The sequence below is a fragment of the Halichondria panicea genome, chromosome 9 (assembly GCF_963675165.1).
Source record: "Halichondria panicea chromosome 9, odHalPani1.1, whole genome shotgun sequence".
Lineage (NCBI taxonomy): Eukaryota > Metazoa > Porifera > Demospongiae > Suberitida > Halichondriidae > Halichondria > Halichondria panicea.
Window position 1 is genome coordinate 3,203,925 of NC_087385.1, and position 20,810 is coordinate 3,224,734.

The 20,810-nt window shown below is 41.0% G+C and overlaps 1 protein-coding gene across 1 annotated transcript; it reads left to right on the forward strand.

Annotated features, from left to right (window-relative positions):
- The first annotated feature begins 1,095 nt into the window (after positions 1–1,095).
- Positions 1,096–6,042, forward strand: LOC135341262 (LIM domain-containing protein A-like). The gene is made up of 2 exons (XM_064537771.1): positions 1,096–3,381; positions 3,468–6,042. The coding sequence occupies exon 2, from the start codon at positions 3,502–3,504 to the stop codon at positions 4,432–4,434; it is 933 nt and encodes a 310-aa protein (XP_064393841.1). The 5' UTR covers positions 1,096–3,381; positions 3,468–3,501; the 3' UTR covers positions 4,435–6,042.
- Positions 6,043–20,810: the final 14,768 nt, after the last annotated feature.

A 20,810-nucleotide genomic window follows, 5' to 3' on the forward strand; every position in this document is an offset into this window, starting at 1 on the left:
TTGGATCAGTCTTCTGTGCAAAATCTGATTACCATCCAACAAAAGTCTGACTAGCCGATATTGTCTACCAAGTTTCAGGTAAATTCAAACCAGCTATAATGTGAATAATCTGATTGCAATCTGACACAATTAATGATTGTACTTACATATATTATTCATTTGTGACAGGGCCTAGGAAAACCCCCCTTAACGCGGCACTAATTAAATTAAGCTATAGGCCAATTTAGTAGAAATGAAAGACATGGGCAAAAAATTTTTTTTTCACAGGTGCTATCTTCAACCCTTCCTCTACCTACCTTAGTCTCATGAATCAGCCGCCATTCTTTGGAACCACCGTCTGAGCACTCTTGTCATGAAGTCATTTCAAAATGGAATGTTGATTGCTCACAAAACCAATGGAATGTAATTAAATTCGTGATCTTACGCCCACACATATTTCCTAATTGTTATACCAGAGATACAAATCGCCAAGCGAAGGCATCTCTCTCTACTTGAGTTTTTGCTGTGGTGCTAAATCTGTGCCCAAGGACCCCTGCTTATGCTTCGTAGCAGCTTCTATGTACGAAGTGTTTACCATGCGTAATGCATGCGTAATGATTATCCAAATGCGTTGAGCAAAGTGCAGTTCTTTACTGCCTCCAAGTTCATCACCTGACTGGACTTCTGCAATTTGATTGGTCAAGACGGAATTCCGTCGATGACAAGAGTGCTCAGACGGTGGTTCCAAAGAACGGCGGCTGATTAATGAGACTATACCTACCTGTAAAAATTTGGGTCGCTTTAAACAGGTCAAGCGTGGAAACTCACCGAACGTTCATTTTTTATAATGAAATTTACTGTCTACGTGACATTATTGTTAATTATTTTTAACAAATAAAAGATGACAACTTGTACAGGACTATTTCATCAGCCCAGTACTTACAATCATCAAGAGGAGCCAGGTATATTATAGCTCCACTTCTTAACAAACATAATTTAGCAACAGAAATAGATTAGAAAGAGCAGCTATCTAGCTAGCTAGCATGGCGTAGATCCACTCTTGTTTCTTTAGATGTACGTATCCCGTGCCACTTGTCCTCATAAACACTCCATAACAACCTACAGATAAGTAGTAAGTTAATGTCACTTACATTCTAGCCAATAGACTAGCGTTTCTCAGGCCTCTGACGGGAACCATCAATATAAATGTTATACGACAATTCCAGGCCCTTGATCACCCATCCCATCAGGCCTGTTACTACTAAGCACAATGGCAGTGATACCAGTACTAAATTAAAGGAGCAAAGCTTCTTATAAGGCTACTAATAAGTTGGATCAAGCCTTAGATCGATACGGACGAATACTAAGTGAAAGACTACCTATAATAGATCACTTAGGCTTCCTTTAAGCTGTATGAAGGACAGAGACACTTTCTGTAGGCTCCATACTCTTTACACAGATAATAACTTATAACAAGACATGAGAGCTTACCATTCGAGCGATGGGTCTCTTTATTTCTTCGAAGATCCTGCCAAGCAATCCAGCTCTACATAGCTATACTAGCTAGCTAGAGAGTCCTAGAACGCCTAGCCTTCATCTAACTCACTTGTCTTCTCCAGAACATCTTTACGAAGCTTTACGAAGCTTTATGAGTATACGGAAGTGCAATAATTGAACTTCAATTATTCATGACGTTTGAGCGTCATTTACTCAAGAGGGCGTTGCAATACCTTCGTAGTGTTCCCTCGAACATATCTCCGGATAGAAAATAGCTAGGAGGTCGATCATTTTGAAGCTTAGAGAACGCTTTATCCGATTCAACAATAAAAATAAACTTGGGTATACCCGTGTTAAGGGGTGTTTTCCTAGGCCCTGTCACATTTATTGTAGTTTTTCCATGAACAAACTGATACACTTTTTTCGTAAATATGGAGCTGCTGCCTTCGTATCTAATAAATTGCACTGGATCGTCCTCCTTGCTCACCCATCTCACCCATCTTTGCCATTCCGAGTCGGGGTTTCTTGCCTTTCATAGTTGTGATGAAATCGATGGTGTCACTGTCTTCACATTTGCTTGTCGTCATGGCAGCGTTAACAGCAAATACCAGCTGGTCGAGAGAATGGCACTTTCCATGAATGATGGCCATTTATGCAGGCCCCCAGTGGACCAGGAGAGGGCTCACTGTGTGACTCTGGCAAGTAGTATAGTATAGCTAGAATATCAGTAGTGAGTATAGTATAGCTAAAATAGAATTAGCAGTAATGAACAGTCTTTATGTGAGCTTGTAAATTTCATAGATCGTTCACCGATATAGTACTTCAAATTGATATATCTTAGCACTGTTACATTCATATGATGAGCTTAGTCAAGCCTTTATACTATATGATAGGCTGATCCATAAAAAAAAATTTTGGGATTTTATCTCACCGCTGGCCGAGCATTTAAAATGATAAAAACGGGTGAGCGTAATAACCGTGGCATTCCTTGTTGTATGGGCATTCTATGGTTGCTAGGCATTTTATTGCCCGATAGACAGATATTTCACTTCACTGTTATTAAGAATCCGACGGTTAAAGGGTTAATTAGTTGCGGTTAAATTTCACTTCCTGTCAGCATCGGAGGCTATAAGAAAGTTGAAGACGCCGTCTTGAGAATTCATCAATGACGCAGATCTTAGTGTAGTTTTAACTCTCTTGAGCCCACTAAAAGACCTCTCAGTAACTGTGACTAGAGCTTTGATGTTGGGGTAGCATTGGAGTAGAGGGTAGTGCATGTTTTTATTTCCATTTATAATGTACCAAGTGTGGATCTCAGCACTGAGGGATGACACGTCAGGTCTCCCACTTTTATCGATGCCCTCTCCACAGTTGAAAGGTCCTCTGTTACCAACACTGATGGCACTAAGTATTGATTGACCTTGTAAAGCTGTTTTTTGGTGTGATGTAAAGCGCCTGTCGAGCTCAGCAAGAAGATGGTCCACAATAGGAATTGTGATTGTTCTTTTGTAGTACTCATACTCAGAAGGACTTTGACGACTACAAATCCTCGGCCGCTACACATAGCTGAAATTGTTTCAAACCACTTACTATGGTAGGAGTCAACGTTCTCCTTGAGCGATGATGTCAAGGTCTTGATCTCAGACACAGCCTGAACAATGTCCTCCTGAAGGCTAACAGTGAGGCCCCTGAGGTACTTGTGGGTGAACTCTGTATTGGTGATAGAGAGTAGTTGCATCTGTGATTGAGTCTGGAGAGTCTGGAGACCACATGCGAGAACCCTCGGCTGGAATGCTCTCAAAGCAAGCGACAATCAAGCGACAATGGAGGAGTACAGTTTATTGATCCTGTCAAGAGTCTCTCAATCCATCTAGTCCTACAGAGATTAGGCGCCTTATTAAAATGGTATGCACACAGACTATAATACCCAACACACAAAACACAGATCGATCCCGAAAATTGTTAACACATTCGTATACACACACCCACAGATCTCCTACAAGACTCGACCACGCACGCACACACATGCAAGTTGCCAGAAAGGATCACACACACAGATCCCTCCTACAAGACTCGACAAGCAAATCGCCAGAAAGGATCACACACACACACACACAGATTCCTCTTACAAGACTCGACAAGCAAATCGCCAGAAAGAATCACACATGTACACACACACAGATCCCTCTTACAAGAGAAAAGATCACACACACACACACAGATCCCTCTTACAAGACTCGACAAGCAAATCGCCAGAAAGGATCACACACACACACACACAGATCCCTCTTACAAGACTCGACAAGCAAATCGCCAGAATGGATCACACACACACACACAGATCCCTCTTACAAGGCAAATCGCCAGAAAGAATCACACACACACACACACACACACACACACACAGATCCCTCTTACAAGACTCGCCAAGCAAATCGCCAGAAAGGATCACACACACAGATCCCTCTTAAAGACTTGACAAGCAAATCGCCAGAAAGAATCACACACACACACACAGATCCCAGACTCGACAAGCAAATTGCCAGAAAGGATCACACACACACGCAAATCGCCAGAAAGGATCACACACTACACACACAGATCCCTCTTACAAGACTCGACAAGCAAATCGCCAGAAAGAATCACACACACACACACACACAGATCCCTCTTACACACAGATCCCTCTTACAAGACTCACCAAGCAAATTGCCAGAAAGGATCACACACACACACAGATCCCTCTTACAAGACTCGACTCGACAAGCAAATCGCCAGAAAGAATCACACACACACACACAGATCCCAGACTCGACAAGCAAATCGCCAGAAAGGATCACACACACACACGCACGCACGCACGCACATACGCACATACACACAACACACACACACACAGTTACAAGACTCGACAAGCAAATCGCCGGAAAGAATCCTGGCATTATACACGCTAAATAAGCTTATAGCTAGAGATAAACTAGCTAAACAATCAAATTACCCTTGCAGAGAAGTTTTCAGGAACATGTTTAATAGCAGCAACTGTCACGACGTACACGGAGTAGGAGTCTTAGGTGGTGTTACTGGCCATGAACAGGTGTAAGATGACTAAATATATTATCCATGATCATACATAACAATCAGGCGTATTAAGAGTGCATGACAACATAATTTTATAACATAAAATAATAGCTATTTTGTAAACTGCACTAGGGGTAGATATCTATATCTAGCAATGCAATACTCCAGATCTTGGATAAACATGTCAGCAAAGAATGCTAGCTTACCAGAAGTAGGGCTTCTTCTTTTGAGTAGCCCATACTTGCATAGCAGTCGACTGGTTCCATTCTCTAGCTCTAGCTTAGTAAATAATCATGGCGCGCGTGTCACCACATGGCCTTTGATAAACCACACCTAAAGTTTATTTGAAAGTCTCAGTAATTGGCTTGACCTGGACCACACCTATCGGGAGGAAGTGTCCTGGAAACTTACGTAAATGACGTGAGGCTGGGTACAACTTACGTGCACTTCAAGTGGCTGCGTTTACTGGTGGTACACGCACTGTGTAAATTCGCACTTGTAGACTATTGTAAACTGATCTGTAAATGATTAGTTTACAGAATTGTACCTAGGAAATAAAGTCCGGCCAGAATTCGGTCCGGGGGACTAATTACGCGCGCAGAAACGGTCCGTGCCGGACATCGCATTTCCTCCGCGTATATTGTCGTATATTGTCTGGGGGGATACTCCGTAGTAGCATAATGCAAGTGAAGGGGCCAGAGGAGAATTCATGATGTACTCATGGTGGCAGAGAGAGGTAGTGGATCAGAGATGAGGGTACAAAGAAGAGGATCATAACTGCTTGTCATTCAGACAAGCCTAGCTGGGCATTTAAAACCAGGGAGAAGATAAGCTCATTAATTAACACTCAGTTGTATGAAAAAGGTCATAATGAAATGCATGCATGTTATACAGGTATACTGGAATGAAATGATCAATGATGTCAAGACAACTATGTCAAGACTTGTGATAGCTGCCAACGAGCCAATCTCACTCTTTGCCTGTCAGCAGTGTCTGGCACAGGATTGTTAATGATTTGATTTAGCCCACTAGATCTAAAAGAGACACCCCGTGGGAATAAGTACATAAGTACATCATTACATTACCAATGGGCAGAAACTCTTCCACTCAAGACCAAAGAAGCAGGGAGTGTAGATGATAGAATGTGCAAAATGCGAAGAGTGGTACCACAAGACCTGTATCACAGTTTCTAGAGTGATGTGTTGTGTTGTCTTCCCCCTGACTAGACTGATGATAACAAGATTCATGTATTCATGATTAATTTTGTAGCTAGATTTTATTTTGAATATTCAGACTGAGAACTTCTATTGCTGTTTTAATATCTTACTGTGACTCTGTCTTTTCACTTCCTTGCTGTAAAATGAAGTTAGCCAATGGGTGGTTTGTACTTCCTATTGATAGACGGACAGTTTCTGCTAAAAAGTAATCAGTTCAGACCGTTTAGTGTCCGGCCGGACACATTTTTGGCCCAGACTGTATCTGCTGTGACATAGGTCTGCTGTGACATAGGCCCTTGTGAAGCAGCTCTCTATGTGCATCTTTTGTGTACGTACAAATTTCGATTATTGATTTACTAAATATTTTTGCCGACCACAAATACTATGAAAATTTAACGCATGCGCAGACAACTAGTACCAGGCCCAGTTGTTCGCCTAACCACGAAAACTCTGCCTGGGATCTAGGCTAACGTATTCTACTGTACATTATGCATTTCAAAATACATTTAATAATTCTTAACAGTCCCAAATTCTTCGTTACATAATTAATGAACATATCTAGCACTAGCTGATCGGATGATCCATATTTTGTCACATTGATGCCTGCATGTATGCAGAGCAACTCCAGTGTAGGACGAACTTGACCCATTCAAAAGTTACTGACTTCCTCTTTCTCTATAGCTCTATCATTTCTTGGATTGTCTTCCTCTCGTGTAAGTCTTCTTTAATGTTTTTTGAAGCTAAACATAATGTTTCTTGATATTTCTGCTCCTTGCAACACACTTATCCTTGCAACACACTTAAAAATAACTGAATGGGGGGGCGTCTGTGCCTCGTTTGTAGGCTGTGTACCGCCTTATCCATCATGTCGTTGTGTGGGTGATTACATGTAGTGTATTCTTCGTCAATGGTTAACCAAAACCAAAACCAGGACAGTATTATCCAAGTCATAAGTTTATGAAAGGCACTATGACTATAATTATAATGATATTATATATTAAAAATCTGTCAAGTGCTCGTACCTCAATGAAAAACAATCCAGACCGTCATGAAGTCATCATTGGAATGTTCATATTAACTCCTCCACTTTAAGGAATGTAAAGCTTAACTGCATGTCGTACCTCCTCTGCCCGGTGTAGTGTGAAGTAGTGTGAAGTAGTCACCACCTGAACCACACTGACTGAGTAGCACTAGCTAATTACTTAGTATTATATCCTACGTGCATGCATTTCAGCATTTCAGCATTTCAACAAGGACGAAATAGCCAGTGAGTGTAAATTATCTCAGTATCTCAGACGAGAATGAGACAAACCACTCGAGTCGAAAGCCGATTGTTCATCATCACCATCAAAGTCCATACACACTGACACACCGGCACGAAATCACAAAGGGAAGTTTTTGGCCAAGTCAGGGGCATACTGTGACTCTGGATTCTGTGGTAGAAGTTGGTTTCAACGTACTGTGCCGCATGTCAAATCATCATTCCCCAAGTAATTATTACCGGATTCAATTACGATTGCAGGTGGATTAAAAAGACAGCCCACATAGATTTCCTCAAAGGAAGAAAAAAATGAAATGAAATCCCGAGCTGAACACGAGGCTACGAGTAAATTAAATTTGAAACTTTTGTCATCATCGGCTCTCTTCGCACTTATCAAGTTGCCTTCTGAATACGTGATTACACTAAGGTCGATTTAATGTTAAAGAAGGAAACCACGAACTCGTACGTCTGTATTTTATTTGATGAGATGAAAGTGAGAGAAAGTTTGGTGTGTACGATAAGTACACTGCTCAAGTGGTAGGATTCACCAAGGTTTGAACAGAGGTACATCCAATGACATTCCTGGTGTCATGGTCAGAGGTGTGTTCAATTCCCATATGCTACAACTGACACTACTGGTGCAAAGTTAGTAATATGGGAAGCAATGTAACGCTTTGCACTGACTGCAAGTCCCAACTGCATCTACCAACGAAATATGCTACAAGACCCTGAATCCATACATGAATGAAGATCGATACATCTACTTTTTCCCTCACCTTATGAAAACGACAAGGAATTGCTGGTCCCACTCACAATAACACCGGAATTAGTACATTATTACATGTGAATGCCAATGCAGATCAACGGCAAGCACATCAGTTGTTGTATGATGCAAAGATGTCACTTGCTGAAAGACTTTACCTGCTGTCGAAAGATCACGTCCACCTCTCCAGGATGCGAGTTAGCAGAGGCTGGACCAAATAACCGTATTGGTTTGTGACATGTGCCTGATCTACTAATGTGCCTGATCTACTACTAGCGTTACAGAACGTCCCAACCTCGCCTCTACTGCAGCATTACCCCAGCATTACCCCAGCCACTGGCTTTTGTTACCTGCAAATTTTTTAACGCCCCAGACTGCAATCTGGTTCGAGGTGGTGTTTGATGGAACTTGCGATTGCATGCCACCAATGTACTTTACAGTATCACAGTATCACATGGGGAGATCGGGATAGTGCGTCTAGAGCTGTGTTATCAGTCCAACACTTTGCAGGGATGTCTCTTCAGCAAAAACCATGTACCAAAAACCATGTACCACCTTCAAAATAGGGTTGAGACTGCAATCCAGGTTTTCATGATGCGATAAAAGAATCTGATGGAGACCGCAGTAAGTCTTCAAGTCGTCGATCTTCAAGTCGTCGAGTCACCGATACCGAGCATCTAAACCAATATGGGTTCGAATCAAACACTTTATCCGACCCTTCTTTTAAGTTCAAACGTAGTATATTCGAAAAACCCATGTACTTATCAAGAAAGTAAATACAACAATGGTTTAACTGTTATCACAACACGATAATTGATAATTAACTGTTAACAGTAACTATCTTCCTTGTACATAAAACTCCTGAAAATTCGTCAGTACTTAGCCTTAGAAGAATTTCCGTCTCTGCCAGTTTCCTGAAGGTGGAATGCCCCAGTGTACGAATGGACAAGTTAATCGAACTTGTTAAGGCCTATAGCCTGCAACATTTGGACAGTTAGGTGGCTCAGTGATCTCACCTTTTTTAGGCCTAACGGTGGCAATCAGTGAATCACAATAAATTATGAGTTCTGTGGCATGAGTCTGTGGTAGGACACCTTGGCTAATCGGATCTGTCCTTGGCTGTTCACTACAAGGTACTTTCTTTGCCACACTGAAACAAATAAATAACAGGTACACTCTAAAAACAGGCTAGGCAGTTTATACATAATGCTCTAAAGTGATCCCTTGCTCTGTGGTTGACTGTTCAAAGAAATCAGTGTTTCCAAGTTATGCACCTTTCTTTGCTAGAGGTGAATGCTGAAAAAGAGAAAATAATTAAATATCAAATGCTGTACACTACACTCTAGTACCTAACTAAGCTACTCTTCCAGTATATTAGGCTATTTAGCTCAAAAGATGAGCTTACTTGTGAAATGATCCTTCGCTGGGTGGTATACTGCAACTTAGAGATCCTGGCAGAGTAGCAACAGCTACGCATTTTTAGATTTTGGTTCCGCGGTGGGTGGTACTACGTAACCGCGGCTATTCATATTTGTGACAGGAGTACATTAACACAATATTTTAGTACTTATGTTATCATACGCATTATTATTTTATTTTATTGCTGGTAGTCGTACTGTTAAATGGTTGCAATGCTGGTCCTGGTTGCCTGTTGAGTTGAGTTGGTGCGTCTGTTCCGCTAACTTTCTCTCTTTCCTCCTTTCCTCCTCTCTTTTCTCAAACCTTTCCTCAGAAATATCGCCTTTTGTTTTGTTTTGTTTTCTTGGATAATAATTATTGTTTGTATTTACTTGTATGTTTTTTCCAGAGGTACTGGGTTCTCCCTCAGTATCGGCCCACATCATCTACACTCTCCACTGGACTGCCATCTGTGTTAAAAAGTTAAGTTATATGGTCACCCCTTCAGAGTTGGTGTCAACGGGACTGGTTGGTTGGTGCCTATCCAGCTCGTCATAAAACTTGCATGTTTTCCTACTTTCCCCTGTCTTATTTTTACCGTCCTGTTTTCAATAATTATGTGCCTCTGTTCATTTTCTTCTCTCGTATACCACTTTCTTTTAATGCGCTACTGTCTAAACCTACATCAGGTAGGCAAGCCGGTGGATTTAGTGGATTTAGACTACACCCAATAAATTCCCGGTAAACATTAGCCTTCATTGTAAAACATCACGAGGAAAATTCGGATTCTCTACAGTCATGTGCCGTAACGATTAGTTTGTGCCTCAGCTTTCCGGGAGCTGGGTTTCTGTTGGGGCCATGGTTTACGTGGTCTGGATTGTTGCACTTAGACATAATATCACACTTGACATAATATCATTATATAGTCATAGTGCCTTTCATAAACTTAGATGATGACTTGGATTTACACTGTCCTGGTGCTGTGGCAGTGGGATTGGTAAGTGTCAGCGAGGTGAAGTGTTTTAAGCCTCCAAATTGTATCCAAATTGCTGCCTTCCACACCCCCAAATTTTTGGTTGCCTATGGCCGTTGTCATTCCTGTATGAAACCCTGATTATACATACTTTAGGAATCCAGGTGCACATAGTTTCATCTTGCAACTGTGGGTGAGTTGAACGAAAAAAAATTACATGCATACCTACACTGTCTTTTTCTACAGTACTGAGCATTTCTGCCATGATCCTCCTCAGTCACAAACTGCACTGCCAATCCAGATGCAATGTAGCCTTCAGAAAGCAGAGAATGAGTAATGACTTGACCTAACACCTTCAACAGACATCCAGACACCAAGGACGTGGAGGTATTTTCCGAGCCCCTGCCCCTATATAGAGAGCCACTAAAGAACTGAGAGAAGATTTTAGAGCTGAGCTGAAAAATTGTCTGACATTAAGAGGTCGGTCGGTCGGTGTAGTAGGAAACAGCACAGAAATCGTATTTCCCACCATACGTATGTCGCACCATTGCTGAAGATTTTGCACCGTTCAAGAGAATATCTCATGTCTCGTCACCACCAACGCAATCAAAAAGGGCTTCATGCGTACGGCTTGCTTACGGCTTGCTTTATACACATGGATATGCTCAGAATCAGAACTTGATGGGTCAACCGCAACGATTTTCTGATATAACCAGAGGGGCCAGAGACGAGGGCTGTGATGAGAACTAGAGGAGCCACCAGATTCAGAGCGATAAGAACCAGAGGGCCAGGGGCCAGTTGCCACGACGAGGGACGTGATGAGAACTAGAGCCACCAGATTCACAGCTGCCACGGGCTGAGCTGGAGGGGGGCCCATTGGGATCTTCGTCAGACGACGTTCCTCAGGGATTCTAAATTAGTGGTTACAGCGCTTGACAAACTGAAAATCACTTGGTCGACACCTTCCAAACATGGCACATATGATTTCTTCTTCACTGAAATCTGTCCGGTCATTACAATATACATCTACAACTTTTTTTGTGCATTTCTTCTTTTTCGGTGTTTTGTGTGTATGCTGGCGTCGGGTCCGATTTATAATCGAATTAGGTTTGGGTTACAGGTAAACGGGTTACACCACCCATGATTTCGCTGACAATAGCAGTTTCTGGGTAAATAAAACAACAATAAGACGGCTACTTTATACTTTACACAGACACATAATTATGGCACACTATAATTATACCAAAGCACTATGACAGCGAGACCTCGGGCGTTTTATTCCTTTGTCTAGATCTTTCTCTATTGACGGTGTGATCTGCTTCTTAGTACAAAAACATAATTATAGTCTGTGAATGTATGTACCTTCTCAGTCAAAAACTTTTCTTCGATATAGTCAGCAGTCAGCAGTCTTCACAACTAGTAGGTGGCTATGACAAGGTCCAAGACTCTGTATGACATTTTTTCTCTCGTGTGGTGTGTGTATATTAATTGATTAATTAACTTTTGCATGTCGATAGCGAATGAATTTGTGCTTCACGACACTATACTAGACATACTAGACAGCCTATGCGAGGGATTGAATTCTCACTCTTACGCTGATTAGGACTTCGTGTATAGTAAATTCACAGAGCGTGACAGAATCTCTTCGAGTGGGGAAAATGGAAAATGGTTAGTGTCATATATCCCTAGCTGTTTATGTATGATTTGAAACAATTCTTATGCTTCGCCACTGGGTGTGAATGAATGTTGCTGAATGCAAGGAATATAGCAGTCTTTCCTGAATGTTTTGATACCTACAATGATTTGGCTGAAGCGTTTCATACAGATGTTCAGACATTTAATGTTACATTTGCTCACAAAATCATGAATCATGTATCAAGGTATGAATAATAATTATTCACCTCATTCACTATGTTCTGTTTTGTTAACCTCATTCCATATTCATGGTCATGCAGTTACCAACCTCATTTATAATATAAGATATTTATTGCCTGGCTGCCAAATAAATGGATACCCCATAGTCAGGACAACTACGTAGATCATTTAAGTCTAAATTCTCAAATGGGCATGGAACCTCGACTGCACGGAACTTCAATCACTTCAATCCCTCTAATCACTTCAATCCCTCCATCGAGTCACAACAATGACTCGATTCCCTCAGGCGGTAAACCGGGATCTTCATTACATGGATCAAGCATTACGTGCTCCATTTATCCAAGCACTCCATTCATCCAAGCACTTTTTGGGACTCCAGTTATGTCAGAGCAAAGATAGTCTGAAGTTATCCTGATTGTTGTCAGGATCTAGATCTAGGCACTGGATATCCTCATGATAATGAAATAGGGAATAGTAAGTCGAGCAAACACACCTCTCGCCACAGTCGTGTGTTGATTTCCCGGCTCGGTTTTGATCACACTCCAATATTTTCACCACCCTTATCGCTCCAAACAACTGGAGCAGTATTACTGGAGATATAGCCTAGCCTAGAGAAACCATCGATGCCACCGTGGACTACCAGTCCCCATCTAATTAAACTGTGGTAACCATCGATATGCCACAGTCCAGGTACAGCATACTTCCTACGTCCTACGTGTAACACGAGATATTGAATTCGGTATCTAACCGTCGGATTCTTAATTAACAGTGAAGTGAAATGTCTGTAAATTCTCTATCGGGCAATAAAATGCCTAGCACATACAATAAGGAATAAAATGGTGCAACATTGCACCATGTGAAATGGTGCAACATGTGTTGCCATAGCAACCACGGTTTTAAATGCCCGGCCAGCGGTGAGATAAAATCCAAAAATTTTTTTTTATGGATCATCCTATTATAATATTATGGCTTGACTAAGCTTCATATGAATGTAACAGTGCTAAGATATGCTCACATAAAGACTGTTCATTACTGCTAATTCTAGTCGAGCCCTCTCCTGGTCTTTCACCGTCCTGGTCCATAGCGCTAGTCTATATCATGCATGTCCTCAGCGTCTGGCATAAAGCTGGTAGAGGTATCCCTCTCCTTCATAAGCACTGTCATCACCAGAGCCATTGCTGTCCTCAAGCACATCGGCACAAGTAAACAACCTCGTGCGGTAAGATGCTAATGAAATTTTAACATAGCTTGGAAAATTCTAGTTCCTCTATACAGGCAGTTATTGTGGCCTGTGACGGATGATGACGACTTGGCCAGCATGAGGACTCGCACAATGGCTATATCACAATAAGCTATATCACAATACTTGGCTCACGCAGTCTGGTAGAACGACTAATCAGCATAGCATTTTCCACTTCTATCCTTAGCATGGTCCATGTTCAACACCCCAGTAGGTGCATACCAGCAGGCAACTGTACAAGACATAGTTGTAAGAGCAACAATCGACTGTTAGATTGTCTAAGCGTGGTTGCTCGCCGCAGACAGTCAGAATCAGCTGCAAAATCCAATCTAAAATGTGTGACATTTGTTCAGCTTGTGTGTAGTTCAGAAGTGATTCTTGGGGCCAAAGCACTTAGTCTGTGAGTTGTTTGATGGGGACACAGGACTCTCACCTAAACAATAATAATTTTATTCTCAATTTCAGAACTGATTCCTTATGTCCAACCACTTACCATAACCTGAACCTGTCAGTGGAGACATTGGGCTGAGACTGGACGCCCCGAGTGAACCAAAGTACATGTTTAGGAAAACCCAGCGTACAATTTTTTTGTTACAGTTATTATTTTTTGCATACTATTTTTACGATACCTGTTGACGTGTCAACCACTGTCATCTTCTGAGTCGTGGTATATACTCTGAATCTCGACAAGTGAAGTAATCCAGTGCAACTTCATTCAGAGCTGACTGGTCCTCTTCACAAAATAAATGTTTCAAGGACATGTTTCAGGTCCTTGACATCTCTCTTGCTTTCTAGGAGAGCCTACAGGCTAGGCGAAGGCTGCATGCGCTGGCTTCTATAAAGCTTTTTAGTGCACCTGCAAAACTTACGCAGGGGAAATTCCCCCGCGGTAGTCAATGGTGACAGGGGAATTCCCGTCACGTAACTCCGTAAATTCATTAAATTTTACTCGAGAAAGATCTCTTTAGTCTAAAGAGCCTGTTCAACCTTCGCGTTTGCCCTGTTTAAAGCTTCGCAATGAGCCAAAACTTCTCAGGAAAAGGTTTAACTTCACATTTCTCAAGTTTTTCACTACTTTAATCTTTAATTTTCTTCCGTGTGTACTATACTATAATTAATATATTACCGCGTTAAGGTCCCTTTTCTCTGGCACTGTCACATATGATTGGGGATGAATTGCGTCCACATCTTCGTTCATCAACCTTTCTGTCTGATTGTATTATTGAAGTTTGTAATTATTTTTTGTCAATTTTCAATCCTAATTTTCAATCCTAATTAATAATTGTTGCAAAAAAAAGTGAAGTTACCTGTTGCTGTCAAATAGTAGTATGAGACTTCCTCTTGGGATTGCTGCAGAGATCACTTGATCTTAACTTGTCAGGAACTAGTGGTCAAAACATCTACCAAAACATCTACTTAGCACCTTGTAGCTGATCATTGATTAAGTGCAGTGTAGTATCCAGGTGCGCCAGGTGCGCATGGGCAGCCTAATGACTGTTGCTATGCGCATTTAGTGTCATTCAGTAGACTGTGATTTAGATGAATAACTAAGCAGTTGCCATGGGTACTGGACTTTGCAGAATCTTTGCAACACAGATAGAGTAGAGCCTTTTAAGTAGCAATGTAAACTGTGGTCAACAATGTAAACATTGTTATGTAATCATCATTTAATGCAGATTTGAAAAGTCTCAGTATTATAGCTATGGCCTATTCATGTGAAGAGAAGAGATCTAAGTCATACTCCTCAGATTTAAGATGGAGAATGATCTACCAAGTAGAAGTAGTTGGTCTGCCCAATAGAAAGGTAGCTGCTAATCTCCTTGTGGATCCATCTACAGTGCATAGAACAGTGTGTCTATTCAGAGCTACTGGGAACGTTAAAGTCAATATCCTCCTAATCAGGGAACTGCTAAACTCACTGCTATAGATAAAGTGATGATACTGGAGTTGGTTATTCAAAAACCTGGAATCTATCTAAGGGAAATACAAGGACATCTTCTTGAAAGAACGGGGACAGATGTCAACGTAAGCACCATAATGAGGTACATACATGCCTCTGGGATAACAAGACAAAAAATGGTTCTGAGAGCTAAACAACAAAGTGAGCTGTTGCGTGCACAGTATTTGATTGACGTTTCAGTCTATAAAGGCCACCCGGAGCTTTTCGTCTTTATAGACGAAACAGGATCTGATCGGAGGGATTGTATGCGGAAATTTGGATACAGCCTAAGAGGAAAGCCTGCTATTGTTCAAAAATTGCTTTGGCGTGGACAGCGAGTTTCGGCTATATGTGCAATCTCACTAGAAGGTGTACTGGATTGCTATACTACAACCGGCACCGTTAACGCTGATACATTCGAGGACTTTATTACTACTTTATTACTAACTCTCTAGCTAGCAAATTACAACCATTTAATGGAATGAACTCTAACAGTGTGGTGGTACTGGACAATTGTAGCATTCATCATGTGGACACAGTTGTACAGGCCATACGTTCTACTGGAGCTATAGTACAATTTCTTCCACCATATAGCCCAGACCTAAATCCAATAGAAGAAAGCTTCTCCAAATTGAAATTGGTACTCAAAGCAAACGAGGAATCATTGGACTATCTTGCCACAGAAACAGGCTATGAACAGCATATCTGTACATGATTGTTCACAATGGATAAGGCATGCAGGATATACGTAATTATGAAAATATTAATGTATAATGTATTGTGATGTCAAATCAGTGATGCGAATCAGTTCATGAATAAGATAAATATGTGTTGTCAAGTGTTCTTTTCAGGATATACAACTATCTTGGTATAAATGTACATGTGAAGCAGATCAAAGAGATTTAAGTGATGACAAAATGTTCTTTTTCTGCTCAGCAAATTCTTCTTCTGAGAGAACATGATCTTCAAACAGCTCTTTCATACGCTTTAAATCTTCCAGACAGCTTCTTCTAAGCTGAGCAGTTTTCATTGGTGAAACAGTTGAGCTGGAAGTTGGTGTCTCAGGAGTTCGAGTATGTTTCAGTGCACTGGCTATTGCGTTGGCTGCCCCAGTAAAAGCATCAGACATGGTGCTGATGCTCTCCTTTTTTCCCTTTGTTGGGTTGGGTGAGCCGGTTATAAGGGGTATATTTGGAGGAGCGTCATAATCATCATGATGTCCAGAATGAATTAATCGTGCCCAAAGCCGCAGTTTGGGTATTGCCATATCAACATGCTTTTCCTTCAAGGTTTTCATGATGTTATCTACTTCATCTTCAACAAGGTCACGTTTGGTTCTTTGATGGTGGTTCACTTTCATCTATACTGATAGGTCTCCCTTCACACCACAAAGTTACACTCTTCTTGTCAATATTCGTATACATTTCTGACACATCTCTGTCTTCCAACAGCCATCGCTTGTTGCTACCTCTGCCATGATAGTAGCCTACTTGAAAGCTCAAATCATCTGCAACTTCATTGGGGTAAGACTCAGCAATCTTAGCCTTGAGGCTTAACACCGAGTTAAACACTTGTTTGACATCATGCCAAGTCAATGTCTTGTAGCTACTTTTCTTCTTTGGGTTGATAATTCGAATTGTGTAGGAGTAGGAGTCTTCAGAGTTTCTTTCTAATGGTATTGGAGGATCATCTACTTGTGTCGGAGGATAAGAAGAAACATTCCATGCTGGAGCATAGCTTGAAAAAAAGTAAGTCACATGATATGACACATGCTAGCATTTTTAGCATAATTATATCTGTGGTCTCTGATCTGTGGGTTTACTACAAGGTTTACTACAATAACTTTGTTCATATAAGGAACGCGCAACGCTCTAATCGTTTAGCTGTGTTGCAAAGATTCTGCAAAGTCCAGTATAAATATTTCATAATACAAGAAATTTACAGATAGAAAACCACACCCACTTTTCAATATTTCATTGAGTTGCATTCTGTTCACTAAGTAGTCTTGAAACAGTCTTGAAACAGCGGTGCTGTGCACACGCGCGTGCTTGTGTGTGTGTCTGTATGTGTGCCCGCGTGGTGTACGTGCGTGTGTGTGTGGCTGCCCGCGCGCGTGTTTGTGTACAGCTCGGTTGGTGCCCACGTGTGTGTGTGTGTGTGCCCAAGTACCAAGTACCAACAATTCAGTGCTGCCAAAAGTCAATTCTTATTGCTTAGGCTTGTGTGAAGGTGTACAGTGTGTGAAGGTGTACAGGTTGAGGTTGATTGAATAATAATGTTCTGACCTGGCTTGTTGGCGTATTGTTTACTTGAAATAGGCTGTACTGCTCCCCAGCTAGGATTAGGTGGCTTGTGTGATTAGTTGTGTGTTTGCCTGCCTGTGATATGCATTGTAATTCTGTGCCCAAAGTTTTTATGTACTCCCAGTTTGTTGTAGGTGCCTATGAGTACGCCCTGTGCATGTAAAACATACTAGCTAGAAATTCATTTACCTGTGCGGCACAGTCTTGCAAAAAAGTATACGCTTTGACCATCACTAGTCCATCAGCTTTCGACTGGACTAACTCCACTCTGCCTGGAGACACCAGAAGTATCATCTTCACCTTCTGGTACATGAAGTATTGGTGCCTTTCCTGCTGAAGTACCCTTCTCTCTTTTCTTCCGATTGCGTCTTAACTACCTGTCATTTAAGATTTAAGGTCTAGCATAATTAGTATTAACCGAATAGCATAGTACCGTACCGCCCACCGCGGAACCAAAATCTAAATTTACTTTCATTATCAGCTCCTAGCAAAGAAAGATGCAGTAGCTTTGTTGCAAACTAGTAGCTACTCTGCCAGGATCTGCCCTAGCGAAGGATCATTTCACAAGTAGGCTTGTCCACCTACCTAGATAGCTGTGTGAAATATACTGGAAGGGAAGAGTAGCCTGAGTGTAGTTAAATTATTTTGCATTCACCTCTAGCAAAGAAAGATGACAGTTTTCTTTATTCTTATTCAGCAAAGTAGTCTACAGTAGTTACTGTCTCCTGGTTTCCAACGAAACAGCCAAGGGCCAGAGCAAGGGACTTATATAGCATTATGTAGAGCTGATTTAGTATGCTTTTGCACTTTCCTAGATAGCTTATGAGTGTGTAAAGTATACTTGTGTAGAAGCTGAGTTAGTTTAGAGCGTTATTTTAGAGCCTGTTTTTAGAGTGTAGTGTAGAGTGTTTGATATTCAATTTAGTGTGGCAAAGAAATAGTAACAGTAACAGTTAACAGTTCTCTTCAAGCTACCTTGTAGTTCTATCTGAACAGTAACAGTTCTCTTCAAGCTACCTTGTCGAAGAGTCAGCCAGCCAAGGACAGAGCGAGAGATTACTTTAGAGTGCGTATGCGTATGATTATTAGCTAGTAGCTAGCTGATAATCCTATACGCTTACCTACGTAGTATACTTGCTCCAGCAGTGTGTTGAAGTGTTGAAGGCCGAGTTTAAAAAGCCAGTGTTGCAATGTAAAGGGGTTATCATTGATTTGCTTAGCTATCTGTTGGTCTCATCAGCTGTGAAGAATGCGGGCCAACATATTGGTTGAGGTCCATAGGCAGGCCAGGTGGAACTGCTTACGTGTTTGCACAGGGTTAGTTTACACCTTGTAAACTATGCAGTATACTTGAATTTACAACAAAGTTTACAGTGAGCTTGTAAACTTCAGTAGATGAACCAGGATTTCGAATACTTAATACTTCAAACTATGTGTATTGTAAACTATGTGTAGACTTTTGGTCATGGGGGTAAACTATGATTGTATACTTAAAGTATGACTGGTATCCCTTGTAGATTAATTAGCAAGTAAACCGCATTTCATGAATGCCAAAAATGGATTGATTAAAATAAATTATATAGCAAACAAGTTCGAGTTCAGTTTGTAGGTTGAAGGTTCACAGTTGGTTATCTGCATGGAAAGAATGGGTACTAATAAGAATGGGTACTAATAAGTATAATTCCTTCAAGCGATTCTCCAACTGCAGGCTCTAAGGAATCATCTCCTACAGCAGACAGTAGGCGTGCATTCATTGTGGAAGAAACAGAAGGATTTCCAACTTTCCGCACTTTCTTAGCAATGAGACTTTTTTCCAGTCTTTTCTCCAGAATTTGCATTAGTCCTTGAATTCATCTAGTCCTACATGTTTCAAAATGAAGGCAAGGATGAGTTGCTCCACAAGCTCCTCAGTCATATATACAGGATCAGTCATATATACAGGATGTTCAAATGCTTCCAGTATTAATTTTATCGATCTCTCTTGGACTACCTCGCCTCTTAAACTTTTGAGGGGATTACTTACTACTATAATTATATATACTATATACATAATTATATGTACTATAATACAATATACAATACGAGACGGCTTATAAGTACTCAGACGATTACCACAACAGTATTAAATTTTATATAACTGAACCATATAATATGTGATCCGTGAAACATCGTCTTTGAAAACCAAAGCATCTCTGCGGCAACTAATAAATTGATTTAGAGAACATTCAACTTCAAAGCAAACCAACCTTTGATAACTGTGTTTGAATACTTGCAATCAGGCTGCTTTAAAATTTCCTGGGAGAAATAAATAAATTCATACTAGGTAAAAATCTGAGGTATTGTGTATTGTATTTTATTTGGAGACTTGCATACAGAGTGGATACCTTTGTCTGCAACAATTACTAGTGACAATCCTCTTTCGTTTTTGTTTTGCGCCTTCACTACTACTCGAGGGAGATGTTGAACAAACTTGCTTTTTCTCAAGGTCCAACAACGTCCAACAACGTCCAACAACTTCTTTTCCAGCAACGACGTCTTGGTTTTCTACGTCTAATTCTTCACGTTCAATACAAGAGACAGGGGGATACAAGAGACAGGGGGTCGGCTGAACTATTCCTAGGCAACGAGTGATTCAGAGACAGGATCTTGATCTTGAAGAAGCATCCCTGGTGGTTGATATCCTCTTCCAGCCTTTCATTAAGGTCAAGCGGTTGGCTCGGGAATTGAGGGGAGTGGACTTGGTCAAACATAGTGTTGATCTAGCAGTAGGCCTATAAAACCATATCAGCATCAATTTAGCCAATGGAATCTTTTCATGTGATATTTTTGTTTCCTTTAATTAGGACACCACGCCTTTCCAGCAGTCCTTATTACTTGGTTGGTGACTCATCTTCTCATCTTCTAATTTAATAAGTAGCACATGGCCATATTTAGCCAATGGAATTTTCAATGCTTTTCATGTGATATTTTAATGTGATATTTTAATTAGAACACCACACCTATACAAAGCTAGCTAGATTGTACTACTACTCTAGATATATGTACAGTGTGCCCCATGCCGGAACGAAAAGATCAGTAAAACACTGTACTTCGAGCATAAGAAATTGTACGTGAGTGGTAATGTATGACCCAACGATCAGACCCTAATGGAGGATCGATAATGATTTTTGTTTCTCTGATGCGCAGATACAAATTTTGGACTCTACTAAGCTACTATCTACTAAGCTACTATCATGTGTACGTACGTATACGTGTACGTGCATGTATAAAAGTGATTCTGTTCACAG

Excerpts from the sequence above, each read along its gene's own strand:
- LOC135341262 (XM_064537771.1), top strand. The coding sequence starts at position 3,502 with ATGCAAGTTGCCAGAAAGGATCACACACACAGATCCCTCCTACAAGAC.